The 20,479-nt window shown below is 33.9% G+C and overlaps 1 protein-coding gene across 3 annotated transcripts in view; it reads right to left on the bottom strand.

Moving 5' to 3' along the window:
* Positions 1 to 20,479, bottom strand: part of LOC149150585 (nuclear pore complex protein NUP98A-like) — a 60,791-nt gene that overhangs the window by 17,707 nt on the left and 22,605 nt on the right. For 2 of the 3 annotated variants that reach the window (XM_089440448.1, XM_089440447.1), the window contains exons 3-10: positions 14,238 to 14,645; positions 13,600 to 13,815; positions 12,814 to 13,487; positions 12,524 to 12,602; positions 12,207 to 12,279; positions 11,943 to 12,081; positions 5,332 to 5,451; positions 4,608 to 4,766 (exon numbers count right to left, since the gene is read on the bottom strand). In XM_089440448.1, the coding sequence (XP_089296574.1) occupies positions 4,608 to 4,766; positions 5,332 to 5,451; positions 11,943 to 12,081; positions 12,207 to 12,279; positions 12,524 to 12,602; positions 12,814 to 13,487; positions 13,600 to 13,815; positions 14,238 to 14,645 (1,868 nt within the window). The remainder of the gene's footprint in view (positions 1 to 4,607; positions 4,767 to 5,331; positions 5,452 to 11,942; positions 12,082 to 12,206; positions 12,280 to 12,523; positions 12,603 to 12,813; positions 13,488 to 13,599; positions 13,816 to 14,237; positions 14,646 to 20,479) is intronic. The other variant, XM_089440449.1, reaches the window with a different exon arrangement.

Below are 20,479 nucleotides of genomic sequence, written 5' to 3'. Positions count from 1 at the left end.
TGGCATCATTCCAATGGATGTATGGTACGGTATTGTACCAATTGTTTGCCAAGTGCAACCATTTTGGTCAAGAAGCGTGCTGTCTTGCATCAGTATAAATATTTGTTCATGAACTTTGTTTGTCTATATGTTTGAGAATGGCAGCTATGCTTAGCGTTAGGGTGGTACCACCAATTCTAAACAGCTCCTACCTAAGGTTGATAATGTTCTGGGTCACAATCATTGGTATTATTCTTTGCAAGCCCGTGCAACCTATAGATATGTTGCATAATCAATTTGGTAACCCTTGAAGCTTTGACAATGCTTTCCATTGGAATAAAATGACCATACTTAGTCAATTGATCATTCACCACAAAACTGCTATTCTTTCCTCCCACTAGCAGCAACCCTGTGATGAAGTCTAGGCTGATGGATTTCCACTTTTCACTGGGAACAGGCAAGGGATGTGAATGTCCTGGACTCTGAATAGTTTCTGTTTTATTCCTTTAACAGGTTTCACATGAGGTAACCGTTTTTGTCACTTCTCCTTAATCCCTTTCCTGAAGAATTTAAACATGCCAACATGACTATTAGTAGGCGAGGAATGATATTGTATGAAAACCCTCATTTTAACTGAGTTGGATACAGCTGCACAAGAAAAGATGATTCTTATAAAAGACCAGTACCAGATCATATGACAAAATACCAGCTGTCCTCTGTTTGTGGCCTTTCAGGGGCTTGTGTCATAGCAGCAACCCTCTCATCTTGGGTATATTTAGACAATATCTGTAATTTCCACCATCGTTCCACTGTAGAAGGTGGGATAAAGAGTTTACGATTGCATTGCTTGCCTCCTTCATGTCCAGAATTTCAAAGTCAAAAGCTTGTAATTCTCACCCACTTAGTTTTCTGCTTGCTCAATTTTTTTGTGACAAGGAATACTTGAAACTTTGGAAGTTTATAATGAAGCGCTGCCCCAAGAAATATTGTTTGAACTTTCTTATCCTTATCATAGATTGATAGCAGCTTATCCTTATCAGTAAACTTCTGATTCAATTGGCTGCTGATTTTGCATGTGGACAACTCCTAGGACGGTGCCAAATGCATCACATTCAGCCAGAAAAAGGTTGTGAGGATTTTGGGAGTGTGAATATGGGGCTGGAGGTCAATACCTTCTTCATATCTTGAAAAGCATTCTGTGCAACTCTTGTCCATTTGAAATTGTCCTCCTTTGTAAGATCAGCGAGGGGTGCCATAAGGCCTCCAAATCCCATAATAAATTTTCTATGTAAGTTGCATAGTCTATTAAACCCTTTCAATTGTGTCACATTCTATGGAGTGGGCCAATTAATATTGGCTTGAAACTTAGGTAGATAAACTGATTCCATCCTTACCTATAATGTGACCCAACTTCCAAGTATAAAGTGCATTCTTTGAAAACTCGCACTTTGATTACTTTGCAAATAAAGAGTTAATTCATAGGAGTTATAAAACAATTTTCAAATGATGCAAACGCTCTTCAATACTTTTGCAATAAATGAAGATTATTGTCAAAGAATATCCAGCTCATCTTATTTTGGCATCAGGCTGGTACATTGGTTAGCGCAAATAGCATCACATAGGGGCCACAATGAGTTCTAAATGCCGCCTTGAATAGGTCACATTCCCTCTCACTTACGAGTGATATATCTGATATCAGTTGTTGTAAATACTTACGCCCCACGCAATTTGATGAGTAGGTCATCTATATGTGAAATGAGAATCTATTTTTAATGGTCCTCTTGTTTAATTTGCTATAGTCAATGCACATACGGAAGAGCCATCCTTCATTCTTACTAAGAATATTAGGGGATTCAAAGGACTTTTACTAGGTACTATATGGTCCATATCCAACTATTGGTGCACTATTTTTCTATATTGTCCTTAAAATCTTCAGGTACGTGTATGGGGAACACTGAATCGTTTGGACCCCTTGTACCAGGGCAATGATGTGTTGTTGTCCCCTCTTTGGTGGCAGCCCATGAAGTAGACTGTGGAAAACCCATGCAAATTCATCCATCAATTGCCACACTTTCGTATTGTTGCTAGTTTATGTGCCTTTACCTTAACATGCAAATCTTTCATGGAATTACATTGAAGGATGAAACATAGTTCAGCCTTGACAAACTGTTGTCATTTCCTTTCACACTTGAACTGTTTTTTCATTTTGGAATTACATTGGAGTATGAAACATAGTTCACCCTTGAACTGTTTTGTCATTTTGAAATTACATTGGAGTATGAAACATAGTTCACCCTTGAACTGTTTTGTCATTTTGGAATTACATTCTGTTTTGTCATTTTGGAATTACATTGGAGGATGGAACATAATTCACCCTTGAACTGTTTTGTCATTTTATTTGGGGAAATCCTGGAAAGATATGAATATAAATATGCCATTAACATTTAGTATCAAGAAATTAACAACGTGTGAAGAAATAAGTTGTTAATAGTAAACTGTCAACGAACAATAAGTATTAAGTTATTGAACTATCAATGAAGTTAACTTATTGAAATGATCAAAGGAACAGGAAGTAATGAAGCCTGAACCATCAATCAAAGAATTGAACCATCAACTAGTAATGAAGTTGAACCATCAAGGAACAAGAAGTAACGAAGTAAAAGAAGATGTTATAAGGGGGCAACCTCCAATATTACTCCAAGGGGATAACCTTCAATTAGTTCACATGTATTAGCATAACTCTTCTATGGTTATGACCTCTTATTTAAAGAGTATAAAATAGAGAAGGAAAAGAACATAGTGGATGTGGGATTATTAATATGACTCTTACATGTCATGGCAAGGAAAGGAAGGCAAGATCATTTTGGAGCTAGATTAAATGAATAAGGCAAAGTTGGTTGCGAAACAAATCTTACTCTTGGACAGCACATTATCAAAGGAGACAGTTTCAGATATGTTCTTCCAACCCTTGGTCCCTTGTTTGTTAGGCTACATGTGAACGCATTGGACAATGGACATTGGAAACACGTTTTACTTCTGTTGCAGCTATAAATTTAATTACTGTAACATTCAAAGATAACCTGTTTGGCAGTAGGTCCCAGCTCTGAAAATAAGTACATTACAGGTACGGGCTAAAAAATTTAGAGATGCATTAGGCTTCACTTTGGACTTGCCTAATGTGGGAGTTGGAAAGAAGTGGAAGTATTTTGATGTGAAAAGTGCTGTGCTTTCATAGTGTTGGGTCCCTATAATACTAGTGATTCCCCCATTACTATTGTAGTTATACCCCTTATTTATATTGATGTACCCATGTAGTGCCCATATTGTTACTATTGTGCCACATAGAAGCTCACTATTGTTATTGTTGTGCCCTACAATATTATTGTTATGTAGGCTTTGATTGTATTGGGACCACTTAGACTCCTATATATAGAAAGGAGGTATTTTCATTTGTATCATCCAAGAATTGTTCATTTATGTAATGTAAAGGAGGTTGCCCCCTCGAAGAGGCTGAATTCTAAGGCGTGGATCTCTCTTTTCTATCTTTTTGTGAGCTGGTTTCATAACATTTGGTATCAGAGCTTTGGATTCTAGGGTTTCGCTGCTCTGAACAGGTCATCGTGGCATTTTCGCTATAACTGTTTTTCTGTGACGTTTCAGAAGTCGCAAAAAAAACCCATTTGAGAAGAATTGGCGCTGAACCTTGGGTCCGAATTTCAGAGCTTTTCTCGCGATATTGTCGGAGATATGATCTGAGGAAGTTGGTCTTTTTGCAGACTCCTGAATTACATTCAAAACAGGTGACTTGGGGAAAATCGTCATAACTCTCTCTCTGAGGATCGGATTGAAATTTCGTAAAAAGGTACAGAAAGAGGACAGACTGTAGTTTCTTGTGTGTGTGTTTCAGATTCAAAGGTTGAAACAGTGACTCGTGGCACGTCGTACAAGTTCGCTCTACTGAACCAGTCTAAAAGCAAGTCACTGTGGGAGATTTCACATAACTCTTCCTTGGAGAATCCAATTTGGCTCAGATTTGTGGCATTGGAAAGAGGACACAGAAGGCTACTACAGGTAGCAATATCAGAATTGGAGGATCCGAAATTACAGAGATACATCAGATTCAATATCAGGCTTCTATAAAGTGAAAAAAGGTGTGTAGTTTTTTTTTTAATTTTTGTGTAAGCTTGGTTTAACGGAATTCAAAGGGCATAGTAAAACTTTATTATCGGTAACTGATGCCCCGAGGAAAGAAAATGCAAACACCTAGTAAGGAACCTGAAAGCTCTAGCATGACTCATGAAGAAGAGGAAGAAATGCTACATGATATATCAAAATTACAAGAACAAGTGCAACAAATGTCACGCTCACAAAAGCTAACAGAAACACGAAAACGTTCTTCATATGATTTTGAATTCTAGTTAAGATTACTACCTCATATTTAATATAGTCGTAACTGGCAATCACATACGCTCAACAAGCTCCTTGTGAGTTTTAAATTTTTGTGTCTATTTACATAATGTAATTGTTTTGAGTCAGTGCCATATTTAAAGATATCCCAAAATATTCTCGATTGGGAATGACATATTTTAAAGTCAGGAAACATCAATATTCCTCGAAACTCAACTTACCATTATTTTTGACCGGCGATGCTGGTTCGTTACATTGTTAGTAGAGGGAGATTGGTCTGACTGTTGAATAAATAGAGCCCTTGGATTCTCCCTTGGAATGAATATTGCATTTGCATCAGAATTACAAAGTGCTTCTTCAGACCCATTGTAAAATGATACCTGCAACCCACCAATAAAGATAATAAATTAGTGGAATATAGAACTGCGAAAACTAATATAGCCTTTTTTCGGGTTAGTTTTTCATTGTGTATTATAGGAAAAGAATCGGTTGATTCTAATTTCAAATTTGGTATGTGTATTAAGTTTTTTCAATCATGTTTCTTCTAAAATATTCAGTTGAAAAATTAGTATAGTTATGTTTTTTCCTAGCTGAAAAATTAGTATAGTTATGTTTTTTCTAAAATATTTAAATGAAAAATTAGGTTGTAATTTTGAAAAATTTAATTGGATTTAAATTTATAATTTATAATTTTTTATTAATAATACATCCTTAATAAATAATTTAACATATTGAATTCATTTTTAATTTAAGTTTTTTCTATCTATAAAATTTGAAATAAAAATAACTTTGAAAACAAATTGATCACTTCAAATTAGAAGCTTTAAGCATTTGTCTACCACATTTTATAATTGAAAAGTAAGAAAAATTTACATGATAGACCAAATAATGATAGCTAAACACACTAAAAATAAATGTTCAAATGGAAAACAATTTATCCCTTACCTTGGGACTATCTGATTTAAAATTGTATGTTCGAGATCGCATGTGATTCCTCGATCTTTGAGAAATATGTCTTGGAGTTAATGAAGATATCTTCCTTAACTGAAGAGTTTTATCAATAACCTATCAAAACATAGAAGTATGAAGTTTGTTATAAGATACAAATACAAAATTGTAGAAACTAAAACTTAATTATAACTTGATGTGAGTGTGAGGAGTATATCAACATTTGTCCCAACTATTTCAACTACACTGAATTAGCTTTTTAAACCAATTTATTTTGCTAATTCATTCGTTATATGTATCTTATTTTGTGTATTTTTAAATTGCCTTACCTATTATTCTTTATCTATCATCATTATGTTTTGATGAGTATTTTTTGCTTATAATGTATGCCTTTTGCTAAACCTTTGACCTCCAACACTGATGTGAGTTTACTAAGGTCATGCCATTGTTATCAAGCTTTAGTTTTAGATGGTTGTTAGATGTTCAAAAAGTTAAACTAATTCAATAAATACTAGGTAAGTGATTAGTAAATTTTTGGTATTCTTTTTCTCTAAGACATATCACTAAAATTGTATTTGGAGAATCTTGCTAGTAAGGTTGTTTTTATATAGATAGTTATACACATATTATGCAAGGTTATATTTTAGAATTTTGTTTGCAACAACAATGTAAGGCCTCTTAGTTTCTCAAATCTCACGGGGTGTCTCTTGTTTGTATTTGTCTAGAAAAAGTGTACTAACATGTTAATATCTCCTTTTAAAAAATAGCTAGTTTGTGAAGAAGATTTTAATTATTTGACATTTTGATGATGAGTGAAATGTTCACTAAAAAAATATTGACAACAAATCCAATTCAAATAGAATAAAAAATTAAATGAAAATAATCTTAACTATTAAAATAAGTCCAAAAAGTAGAACAATTAAACTATTTATATATCAAATTGTAAATGCCTCCATTTTAATATATTAAATAAAAATAATAATCTAATTTTAAAGTCACAACCCAATGTGTATTCCATCACATGTAATATTACAAAAATAAAAAATAAACATAAATATTTAAAATACTTTAACATATAGATATAGCCATCATAATCACTTAGGGACACATTTATTGACACTTAGGGACAGACACACACACATATATTTTAACTTTTTGAACATTTTTTTCGTCTCGGGTGTTCGACAAGCCAAAACACACTTAGCTCAATGTTAGGCATGTGTAAGATGTGTCCTAAAAGTGTATAATCCCAGAACAATGAAAGTGTGTTTGATATGTTGGACACAAGATACATAGAGGGAGGAGAGTGTCCAATATCCTACATTTAAACTTCTATGAGATAAACAAAACATTGACATTGATTCTATCACGTATTATCGTACTGGGAATTTAAACCATATCATGTTCAACCATCTCCAAGCAATTTTATTTCAAAAACAATCTATTGCCCTATTTGTTTATTAAAAGATTTGCATTAGAGGTTAAAAATGGTATAAGCCTTCTTTTGACATTATGTTAAAGAATGGTCAATATACAATTAGTTAACTTGGGAAAAACTGAGCATCACATTCCAGGAAGATAAATACTCAAAAATGAATATAGGAAATTAGTTTATATGTTGAAAGTTAAATGGAAGTGATATCTAAGACCTTGAGCTTATGTAGACCTCATCATTACTCTTAAGTCTTATCCATAATAATTTGGATCAACAATAACTTGAGTTACTTGCAGGTCATACTTAATGAGAAAATGAATCAATCAACTCACTTTGACTTAAGTTTAAGTTAAGAAATTGACATAAAGAAAAAATCTCAAAATTTTGTCAGAAACAAAATGCATGTTGTCAAGACCAATATGATTTGTTTTCATCATTATAACTTGCAAATGTCCAACAAAAGACTTCCAAATAATTTTAAATCACTCCAACAAGGCATTTTCACACCAAAATCAAGATTGAAAGTGAATATTTCAAACAAAGAGTGGTTTGTCAAGTGGAAATAATTGTGAACATCAAATTCAACATTTTTTTAAACCCACCATTTAACAACACTAGGTAGGAATTTTGTCTTTTTCTTCTCATACATGACTCTAAAGTCTATAGCTTATAGTTCTATGGTTTATCATGGTCCATTTTGATATTATGTATTTTTTATGATTGTGTTTTTTTTTTTGGTTTTGGTGCGTATGGTGGAGGATGCAACATATATTACATTGTAAATCAAGATTATTATATGTAGGAGTCAAATAGTTTTTAAACAAGAATCCCTCGCCTACATGAACAAGTAGGGATATCATATTTACTTTGGATTTGACTTGAAGGAATTCTATTGAGATCACAAAGCGAAAGGGGGAATAAGACATACCTAAATGTAGTGGAAAGAGAAAAGCCCGACATTAAAGAAGTATGTTAGGGATGATCCTAAACTATGCTAGAGTTAAAGATGCACAAGGCATGAGTGTGCTATGCATGAGATGAAGAAATGCACATAAAAGAGAAAATATGTCAACTACAAGAGAACATCAATGATGTAGTGTATGTAGCCTTCGAACACTTATATTAGAGAGTCTTAGCTTAATAATCAAAAGGATGTTTTAAAAATGAAGCTTGAGTGTTGTGTTTATACCACTCAAGTTAGTAGGGCATCCTCCTAAGAGGGTTATGGGTCCACATAAGTAGTGGAACATTTTCCAAGAGGGTTATTTAGCCTACATATCAAAGTTGACTAGGTCAATCTTGAAGTCACGTAGTAATACACTAAAAGAACAAAGCATGGCCTTAACCATTATTACAGGTACACTACTAATACATATGTATGGACCATGGCCACATGTACAAATTACACAATTTCAACATCCCCCCTTGCGTTGAATAGGGGGCCATGAAGAGAAGTCATTACAAAGGATTTACTTCACCCATTGAATGAAACAAGGGGATATGAATGAAAGTATTTATAACATAGGATTCACTTCCCCCCTTAATGTTGAGTAAGATGCTGATCCACCTCCCTTAAAGTTCATATGGTTTATACCAACATTGTTCCACAACTTAGTGATGATGGTGTCAATAGAAAGTACTAGCATTGTTCCACAACTTAGTGATGGTGGTGTCAATAGAAAGTGTAGTGAAGTTAATGTTGGGAGTTGGGCTTTTGAAAGTGATGAAATGCAAAGCATCTAGAGTAAGCTAACATCATAAAAAAAATACATTGCAACATGCTAATTAATTGAAGGTACAAAGAGTGGCTCAAGTTGTCCTTGACATTGAAGTGGCAAAAAATAGTACTCTAATAAAGGCCAACATTATAATGTGGAAAGTAGAGATACATTGTAAAAAAGTGAGATTCATTTGTGTAAGATTCTATAAGTTGTGTAGTGAATCATGTGGACCTGTGAGTAGAATCTACATTAAAGAAAGCACATAGCTCCCTCAAACGAATAGGTGGTTGCAGGCCCACAAGTGCAACTATGAACCAAATCTTGAGATAGATCCTCACAATTAGTGGAAGCATCCATTATAAAACTACCAACTCTTGGAACATGAAAAATGCTTCCAAATATGGTGTAGTTGATATCAACACATCTCAAAACCAGTGAGGCCCAATATGCATAGTATGTGCACCATAAGAAAAATCCTCAATAAGAAGGTATAAAGAGTGGCTCAAGATATCCTTGAGGTTGAAGGGTAAAAAATTGGTACATCTAATAAAGACCAACATCATAACATGGAAAGAACACATCCATTGTAAAAGACCAAGATTCATTCTTGGAAGAATTTGGAGGTACTGTAAGAGATCTTTTCAACCTATGAGTAGAAGCTTCATCAAAAAGGGTAAGCAAGCACATAGCTTCCACATATAAATAGATATTATGAACTGATCCCTAAGATATAACATCACAATATGTAGAGTGCATCCACTACAAAACAAGTAACCCTTGGAACATGAGAAATGCTTCCAAATAATGTAGAGTTGCTATCAACACATCTCAAAACTAGTAAGGCCATGAATAGTGCACCGTCATATGTGCACCATAAGAAGAATTTTCAATAAGAAGTAAAGGAAACAATCAAAGAAAATCATGAATAAGGTCTGCATCAAAGATTGTATTTATATCGTAAGTGTCATATAGACAATATATTGCAATATTTTTTCATGTACTTGATCCAAAAAACTTGAAATACAAAATTGCTCAAGGGTTTGGCACAATAGTTCAAATCCATGTTTAGAGTGTATAATTAGATGTGTATTATAAATTTTGTCAACATTGTTATCTAGAAGATCCCTAATGCAAATTGTTCCTCCTGCAAGCACTTCAATACATTAAAGGCAAGGAAAGAAAGACTCGAAGATACAACTCTACAACCATTGCATATAGAGTTATTCTATATTGCCAATATGTAAGTAGCCCTATTGGATAGGGGAAAGAGCTATTATGAAGTCATTAGGTTCAACATAGAAGAAGGCTTCTTAAAGTTCTTAGGGAATTCTTTATAGAGACTAAAGAAGAAGCTAGTACCGTCCAAGAAAATTTCATCACATTTTTTTGTCTTTGTGGTAGCATAGGACTTAGCCAAAAGCATAACCCTATATAAATATTATTGCAAAGAATGAAAAAGAAGATAGTGTTGGATTTTGAACAGATGAGAAAAAAAACCTTAGAAGGAAGCATCAATTTTCTAAAGAGGATAAAAATCCTTAGAAATACATGAGGAACCCTAGAAGAGCAACACAATCTAAGAGGGTTATTAAGCATATATATTAAATTTGATTATAAAGAAGAAAAACCATGATTGCAATTACTAAGGATACATATGGATGGATTGTGGCCACTTTCACATGTTACATCGATAATTCCAACACGATCTACATATTTCATAAAAGTAGCAAACTTGACTAATAAATGGATTGTTGAATCTGATTGACACACAAAAGGTTATTCTAAATGGAATGTTGTGTTCATCTCATGAAAAAAAAACCACCGAAAGCATTGGTTTCATAAGAAATAAATGCTTGTTAAGAAGATCACATCTCACATAATACCCTTACTTCCCATTCATCCTTTTCTCTTTGAACACACAACTTTGTAATGTAGAGGAGAAACTTAGAGAACATTAAACTCAGTGATAGCCCATCACAACCCAAGTCCAAGACTTGTTGGCCACTTCACAATCCTAAAGACATGCTTAACCAATTTAGTCTTGTGACAAACCACACAACAATTAGTTCTTATCCTATTGTGATGCAATTAATCCTTTACTGCTAAATTGTCATGAAAAATGACCTCCAATTAATTAAGTATTAAAAAAATAACGAGTCTTCAAAATATTAGGAAACCTTTGGAGCTACCTTGATTTGTAATATTGAACATTCCACTTATAGTTAAGGTGATTGACCATTAAACACATTTGAAATCCTTATTTTGTTACTCCATAAATGGCTATTCATAATACCATTTGGTGGGGGGTCCATGAATGTCCAAACCTAGTTTTAATAAACCATCTTTTAAAAATTGTTTGGCATATTGTTGTAAAGGTACGTTGGTCAACTTCCTAAAGCCTTTGATAATGATTCAGAGCTCATCGAGAGAGCTACATGCCTATGTTTCTGTCCCACTAATCATCCTACACGTGAAAACTGTTATTTGTTGGCAATTTTCCAGCAAGGGAAGGGACTAGAAATCATCGTTCTAATTCCATCATGCAAGTTTGAATTGATTATGTAGATAAATCCCATCCTCATGGATAATCCACATAGTCTCGCATAGATTTGAAAGGATTTGGCCACAATGATGTTAGTATAGAGAAATATTTGTGATTTCAATTTGTAACTTTGAAATTTTCAAACGATCTAATATAGATCACAAATATGATTTTATGTATAATCATTAATTTGCTGTGTTAAACTATGATGTCTAGATTTCATCATTGATGTTGTAAAATAATGTCTATTCTCATGTTCAAATGATGGACTTCTGATGAATGGATACATTGTCTAATAATTTCTTGTCAAAATTTAAATATCATAAATATATTTGTATCTCTTAGTTTTTTTCGAAGTTTTTGTTGACCCTTGTGTGTCTATGTTGACTCTTTGTCTTTCCAAGTCATTTGAGTAGGAGGTAGGTTGCTTTATTCTTTACTTTACGATCAAGAGACTTTGAAATGAGTAATAATCCAATCAAAATTAACTAACTATAACATCAACATTCAAATAAATCATTACAAATATTCTTACAATCTTATCACATAATCCATGTGTGAAATATTCAAAACAATAAAATCCATCAAATAATATTTTTTACTAAACCCTCTTGGTATTCATTGCATTCCCATAGCTTTCATTTCATAAAGTATGATGTGAGGTTAAAATGGTAGTCAAATATTTAATAAATTTGCTTTGCATAGAAGTGAAAACAATTTTCAAGGTAAATAAAAGGAATTTTGAAGGAGAGTTAAGTAAGTAACGTTGAGTCATTAGGCATGTTAAAACCATGTTCTTTGATACTATGAGAAAAAGAATATAATAAGCGCACATCTAAATTTTAATTGCTAAAGAAATTTAACAACATATGAATCCACTTACTTGGCATTACAACAATCTCAAACTTACCGGCATACTAGCAATGCCATATTGAATGGAGGGAACCTTCCCTGGACTTCGTTCAATAAGTATTGTGGGTGTTGTTGGAAGAGTCCCAAATGGATTTTCTATAGGTATTTGAGATGCAACCATTTCACTGTGTGTACCACTAGACCATGAAATAATAAATTTATGGGCAGTTAGATGCTAATAGACTACTAATATGATGCATTTTAAACACAATGCTTATACACAACTAGCCTTTAAAATCAAACAAAATAGGATTTAACTCACTGGTGTTGATAATTTTTCTCACTAGAAATATGCATGCTTGTGCCATGAAAACCTGTTGTAGCCATTGAAGTGGCTACACAAAACAATCCACAAAATGATAAGAATATTTTATAAATCGTATAAAAAAAGATACCGATCCCACCAAAATTTTTATTTTTAAAATTTAATTACTATAATTTAAAAATAATTAAATATTTACATCTTAATCTCAAAATTTTTAAACATCAATAAATTTACATCTAAACTTGTTTTCATGACTATTTATATTTAATAAATCTAAAATTAAAATATATCTTTGTATAAATATCTTTACATACCTGAATTAACTTGGTCAAAGGGAAATTTACCAAAATTATGGTTGGGAATTAATGGTTGAAAGCCACTAAACATAGAAGGCTACAATCAAATCCACAAATGGTTAGAGTAGCACTTTCACTTGAATATTAAATAAATTGTACTTAATGCTTGACAAAAGTCTAACATGATGTGAACCTTGCAAAATTAACTACTTTCAAACTGCAAATAATAGTTTATTTAAATGGATAATACGACAACAAGAAAAAGGCATTAATGAAGTACTAATAACACCAAAATAGAAGCAACATACCATTATTTGTGAAGTGGTAGCAGGTTTTCTTTTTGACATCAATGATGGAGTATTGTTGCCAAGACACAAGGTGCTTGCATTCATTGGAAAGCTTGTCTTAAAATCAGGTGTAGATACATTAGAAACAACAACTACCTTGTCTAAAATAGGTTTTGGGAATGTGAAAGGTCCTGATATTAGACTAGTTTCAATTGAGTTGCTTGACATAAATGTAGGAACTATTGTTGGAGTTTCCAGGGTTGAAGAAGATGAGGCAACATGGGAGGATCCAAGCAAAGGGAAGCTTGATGTAACTGAAGGTGAGGACACTGGGGATCGAAAAAGCCCCGATGAGTGAGTTTTTATTGATGGATTTTCTTGTACATATGTCCCACTTAATACAAGTGTTGCTAAGGTTGAAGAAGGTTTGAATTGTGAGGAAATGAAAAGAGGAGAGCTTAATGATGTTAAAGATGAACAAGTAGTTGATCCTAAATTTAATGAAGGTGGACAAAATGATTTGGATGGTGCTTCAATTGTTCTATTACTTGAAGGACCCATTGGTGAATGAAACCCAAATTTACCATAGTCTAGTGTTTTTGGAGCACATGTTATTGAAGATGTTGTTGGAATGGAAAAATTCAGGTTTGAGAATTGAAAAGGTGTTTGGCTTGTGTTAAGTGAATTTGATTGCCCTGCAAATAAGAAATGTTAAAACTTATTAAGAAAAAGTAATTAGTCATGTTCAAGTCCATGTGCCATATAAATAACTATACATGTGAGATGAATAAACTCATGGTTGCATACCTTTATCTCCCAGTTGATAGTCCTCCCATCTTAGTTCCTCGTGACTTTTTTGCTTGTATGTAGGAATGGCAGATATGGAATGAATTTTTCCAAGATTTTTTCCACCATCTGCTTCAATTGTCACTTTGTAAGGTGTGAATCTACTTCCATCATCTTGCTTTTGGAGCATTGGATCATGAAAAAGAGTGTTACCGAATCTTGGGGTTGTTGGTTGGGCTGCTTGACAACATAGTGAAAATAACAATGTGAGCTAGATGAAAATAATTTTAAATATCAAGTTCAAGAAATAACAATTTATGTTTTATTTTTAAATTTGAGAGTTTATTCAAAACATGCCCTGAGGTCAGGCTTGCACTACATAACATGAACTTGTTTTATCTTACGTTTCAGGTCTAAGGGGTATATATTCCACCAAAATTTATTGAGACTTGCACCTAATCTTGTCTTTTTGAAATGGCTTTTAGGTGGGGTAAACCATAATTGGAACATTGTTGGATGGTTTAATACTCTAACAACTTCATTGGTGAATGTAAATCCATGTTCGAAACAACATATAACCTTGATGCAAAGAAACAATCATTGTTTTGTAATATTCTACCATTTAAACATATATAAGGGCTTGTTAGAAATTTTCTTACCAATGGCTTGGTTATTAGCACCAAGTTGAGATGTTGGAGTACTTCTAAATGTTCGATTTCTTGCTGATGAACTCAGGGTTGCTCCAAATATAGGATATGCTTGACCATTATCTGCATTTCTATCGAATTCAAAGCCTTTGCTAGTTGAAGCACTAAAGGTAGGATTGGAGAAAGCCCCAGATGATGTGCCAATTGAAGTGAATGAAGGTATTGGAGAAGATACAAAGGAAGGCATACTTGTTACCCCAAAAATAGGTTGATTAGATGTACCAAAATTAGACATTGTGGAACAAAAAGGATGATCACTAAGAGTTGCTTGAGATGTGGGGAAAGTAATTCCAAATCCCGCATGACTGCTACTTGGAACGAAACCTTCACATGAAGGAGTTTGATTAAATAACGATGTTCCTGCATTTGAAAAGAAAACCAATTTCATAAAACTGAATCATGTTATTTAAATTTGCACAAGATATTATGTATAAAATGAACATTTATATTCTATAATTTTATCTTATGAATTGAGCATGTCCTAATAGATGGAAAGGTAATTGAAATACGTACAAAAAATATTGAAAAAAAGAAATATGAAGTCATAGCTTAGACTATGAATATTAATAAAACAAAATCATAAGTTGTTGGAAAATCTTATATCATGATTTTCAATTGCAACATTACAAGCTTTGTCATTTCTCTTTTGGAAACAATGCTTCTATAAAAATTTATAGTGTTCCACTTAGTCACACTATGGCACAAAGAGCGTAGAATAGATGGTGATGGGGTGTATTTTTAAGTCACTCCATGATATGAAGGTCACGAGTTTGAAACTCCGTGGGAAAAAATCCAGTCATGTTAAGGGTTGGTGTGGCCCAGGTTAGGTGCGATCCCTGGGTGATTTTGATGGCTTAGATGCCCCTGGGTCGCGGTTTCTCAAGCCACAATTCAAGCCTAATGTAATATCTAATGAACTTAGACTACTTGACAAACAAAACATAAAAAAATAGGTACACTATGAGAGTTGTATTTACATTGTCAAAAGCACTCGGGACTTCCACCTGGCCTCAACATCACCCACTCTGTGGTTTTGAACCTAGGTTTCCATGTTTAACATAATCTCAATCACCTCTACGCTTACCACTACAGAAACCTCCTTCCATGGGAAACCTTTATCATTTTAACACATGGATTGGGAATTAATAGAAGAAATGCAAATTTTCAATCATAGTTCCAAATTACTAATTACTGGTTTATATCTAAATTTTCTCTTAAAAAATATTTGAAACTAATGCTTTCCATGAGCTAAATAATTCTAAAATAAATTTCGTCGGTTTATTGGAGCAAAGATCATGCATGTGACATGTGTTAGTTTTTGGGGTTACTCCATTTTCACTTACTACTTTATGGAATAGGGATGGTTTAGTCTGGGTGGATGCTTGACCTTGGTTACAATGTGAGCATGATCATTAAGCTATTTAATGTTAGCATGATTATTAAACCATGGTCAAGCATGATTATTGACATTGGTTAAAGTGCTAACATGATTATTAAACCATTGGATGCACAAATGGGTGAGTCAGTTGCTTGATTGGGAAGTTTTTACCAAGGAGGAGGATTGCCAGGGACTTGGAGGAGGGAACTTAGCATTAGGAGCTTGGGATCACATGATATACATCTTGGAGGTTGGAAAATTGAATTGAAGATGCTTGGGTTGAGGGGCATGCTTCATGGAGGTTGGTTGTGGACGTAGACACATATGTTGAGGGGGAACATTTGAGATTAGTGACCACATTGAAACACATGTGAAGAGCATTGGGCACATGAGAGGACATGCCAAGCATAATTAGAGGAGGAACATCTTGTATGGGGACACTTGGACACCCCTAGGGAAGAGGAGCCTTATATTTATATCTTGTTGGAGGGTGTACCATCCCAGAGAATTGGTATCGAGCTCTAGGAGATTCATTTTTAGAGGGTAATTTATCTTGGGGTTAGATAAATCCTAGTATGACGCTTGTACATTCTTGTACTATAGAGCATTGCATGTGGGTTTTTCTTGTTGGTTACTTGTATGGATATCTCCTTTTTTTAATGTTAGTTTATCTCACCCTTTATACATAGAAAGGGATGAGAGAACTCTTGTAATTCTTTTTATCATCATTGTACTCTATTATTTATATTATATTGGAGAAGTCTTGTAGGGAGAAATATGCTAGGTTTTATGAAGAAACCCTTAGAGAAATACGAGAAAAGAGAGAAATGTCTTGGTTTTCCTTGGAGATATTTATTTTGTGTGATGTGAGTGTTTACTCTTGTGAGAGGATAAGGCTTGTGCTATGCAAATTAACCCTAAAGATAGATACAACATTATATATAATGCTGGTTCTTTTGGCTCTTGTTGTAGTTCTAGGGTTTGTACCCTAGGAGAAGACATGGAGTGTGGAGCTAATTCCTTGCATGCTTTTTAGTACCCATGCTATTAGATGATGAATGAAGGCTAGGGAAATGTCATGGAGATCCTAGCTCAATGCGTATTGATCTTGGTGTGATATATGCTTGGAAGAAGACTTAGTTATTGTATTCTTGATGATCCATATAAGTCTTGGTTCTTATGATGATGTAAATGTTGAAGATCTAAGTTTTGGGATTCAAACATAAGATGGACATGTAGACTTGGATGCTAGAGACAGAAATGCGTTTTCATGTTCGTGTATGATGCAACATGGTTAGGGTTTGTAAACCCAAAGAAGACAAAATCACTAGTTCAGAGAGTTTGTGTGATACAAGCTTAGTGTATCTGCCAAGGTGGACTTGTTGATGTTGATATTATCATATTGATGATATTTGGTGTAGAGGCCAACTTTGGTTGGGAGTGATTCTTAGGTGGGAGAAGTTATTGGTTAGGGTTTTCAATTGTTTCATACGATTAGAGACCATGGCTCATACCAAATTTGTGATAATGTTATGGTATGTACTTTCACTTCATATATATGTGTGTGTGTGTGTGTTTTCAACTTATGTTTCTTCTTGATTGAACAAATTCTAGCACTTGTTCATTGATTTAACATAACATACAATTATGCAGGTTAGGTGACTTAAAATATATCTTGAAGATTAATGAACATACTTACTATTGTTATTATTTTTTGTAACAAGAGAAATCAAATCCATTGTATTGCTTGAAAATTCTTCCCTAAGGGTTGTAGCATTGTGTTATTGAAGTACACTTACATGGTATTTATTCTTTTGGGATATCAGGGGAACTTAGGTTGAAGGGAATTGGAATATTTCTATTGTAGTTTAATATTTCAAATAAGCCTTAAGGGTGAAAGAAAGAGAACCACCATCCATAGGATGAGTTGTAAATTACTTGGTTTATTTATTGGAGAGCAATAGACCTTTGTGAACAACGGTTGCTTGGATGTTGAGGTGTGTGGATTTGTGCTTATGAATTAGAGAAATTTTGAGGTAAAAAATGGGCCTCAAAACAAAAATACACAACCAAAATCAACTTTATAAGAACCAATAGGATTCAATATGATGATGTCAACCATGGGGGATGACTCACCATTTTTGGAGTAAAAAAAGTAAAAAGATAAAAAAATAAAAAACTACATTTTTCAACTTATCTCCCTACGGTTTTACTCAAATTTCGAGCGGGAACACTCATTAGATGCAAAATCTAATTCCTCACATAGGGAGTACCCATGTTGCATACTTTTGATGGACCCTACCACACGAAAAATGAGAAATATGTGAAAAAATTTATTGGATTAGGAATTAAATTCCGCATCCAATGAATGCTCCCACTAGAAATTTGAGTAAAACCGTAGGGAGATAAGTTGAAAATATGAGTTGAAAAAATAGTCTTTCCTTTTTTCACTCTAAAATTTGATGATGTAATCTAATTTTATTTTATTATTTCCACTATTATTTTATAATATTCCTTAGGAGGTCGATTTTAGACCTCAAAACTTCTCTAATGGGGTATGACTTTTGCCTAATAAGTTTGATGTTCTATCATGAAGAGGGATATTCCTTCAACATGATGAAGATTATTCTTTCAACATTATGGAGGAACTGAAGTTACAACTCATGGGTTCATAGGGAGTTGTACTTTTCTTGTAAAGATGGAGTGTTAACTTTTGGGGTTACTCCAAAAATGATTTCACCTAGTGCTAGTCAATTGGTGATGCTTCATGGAAATATGGTTTAGATTAGGTGGATGCTTGACCTAGGTTAGACTAATATCATGACATCCTTATCTAGGAGGTTGCTACCCCTATTAACATGATGACTAACTCATTGGGTATGTCACACTATGGGGGAGTTGGGTGCTTGGTTAGGAGAGGTTCCTACTTAGGAGGAGGAGTGCCAAGCACTTATCTCTAGGAGCTTATGACCATGAGATATACACATTAGAGTTTGAGCACTTGACTTAAGGATGTTTGGGTTGAGGGCATATTTTTTGGAGGTTGTTTATGGACACAAAGTTAAACATATGTTGAGTAGAAGCATTGGATCATAGTAACTACATTGGCACATATGAGAGGAGTATTGGTAACATGAGAGGACACATGACACATAGGGTGGGAATGAATTGCATTAAGACACTTGGATAGCACCATGGAAGAGAAGCCTTATAATAACATCTTGCTGGAGGACAAACCATATCAGAGGAGGTGCATTAAGCCCTATGATGTTCATGCTTGGGAAATTTTCATATTCGGGGTTGGATATGCCCTAGTATGATATTTGTGCATCCTTGTATTGTAGAGCACTACATATGGGGGTTGTCTTGTTAGTAACTTGTACAAACATATGTCAGTTTATTCGCACATGTGATAGGTGGTATACCTACTAAATTGTTGACTGTAATGGATTTATTTCCAATTGATGTGATTCCTAGTGGGACTTGTGATAGGTGGCTAATTTGTTCTTGTGGATGTCAATGTGTTCTCTTGTGATAGGTGGCTTTTCTATTTCATTGATGGATGGTATGGATTTATTTTTAATAAATGAAATGCTCAATAGAACTTGTGATAGATGGTTGATTTATTCCAGTGGATACCAATGTATTCTACTTCATTTATTGAAGGAATGCATTTACTTTTTGAGTAGGTGTGATGCACAAGGGGACTTGTGATAGGTGGCTAAATTTTTATAGTAGATATGAATGTAAACATATTATTAGTGGAAAATATGTATCATTATTGGTTGGTATGTGATATATATTTTAGAGGGTGTGATTCTTAGTAGGCCCTATAATGGGTGGTTGATTTGTTCAAGTGGATATTAATGTTTGGAGTGGATTGAGGCTTGTCATTGGAATGTTTAACCATTTTATTTTTTGCTGATTTTTGGAGCTTGAGATGGGATGATTTATCCTAAGATAGATCAATGATTATTTGTTTCTTTTTTTTGTTTGAGTTGTGTCGAAGTTTTACGGGAATGGAAACCTAGCTTATTTTTAGTGGTTACCTTTGGAGGGACCTTCCGAGGTTTTCCCTTGGGACAATATTAGTTGTACATCTTGTAAATTTGTGGAGGGATTGATCATGGATGTGATAATGTGATAAAAAATTATTGGTGATCTTGCACATTTATACTTTGTATTGATCTTGGAGATTGGATCTTTCTTTTAGATAATATTCTTCATATATGTACTCTTGTCTTGGAATGTTTGAAATTCAAGAAAGGTGTGGAAGAGAGAGAGGTTCAAAACCCATGATGATGGAACTAATGATTGATTTCAAGTTTTAGTTGATGGGAGCAGTGACGAGTACATGCGACAAGATTATTAGATATTCTCAGGGCGAGAGAGTTCACCTTGAAAATACTCTTACTTTAGGACTCTCTTAATGAGGGGGGAGTTACCTTGGTGAGGTTGTTGCTTCAATTTCCAAATGTTTTGATGTTATGAGAGGAATTCTAATGTCCGTGGTTTCATGATGATCATTTATAGGTTATTGGTGGGTTATTGTTACTTTTACCATGAGCTTGGTATTTCATAATCGATGAGTTGAGATGCATGCATATTTTATCTTATATTTTTAGTCAATTTGATCCACTTGTGTTGGTCATGTTGGAAATTTGATTATCTTTTTGAGGTGTCATAAATAACCCTTGGTTTGGTGCCAACAAAAATTGTCTTGTGATGATGACCTTAGGGATGTGAAATTTTGACAGGTTATTGTTGATGTCTTCCTTATTTTGTAGCAATTTCAAAGTTTGATAGGAAGAAATGA

Source organism: Pinus tabuliformis, chromosome 9 (genome assembly GCF_031772625.1).
Source record: "Pinus tabuliformis cultivar Carrire ecotype Pingquan chromosome 9, CPIR1, whole genome shotgun sequence".
In the NCBI taxonomy this organism is placed as follows: domain Eukaryota; kingdom Viridiplantae; phylum Streptophyta; class Pinopsida; order Pinales; family Pinaceae; genus Pinus; species Pinus tabuliformis.
Note: the sequence above shows the minus strand (reverse complement) of the source record. Positions and strands in the feature narration are given on the sequence as shown.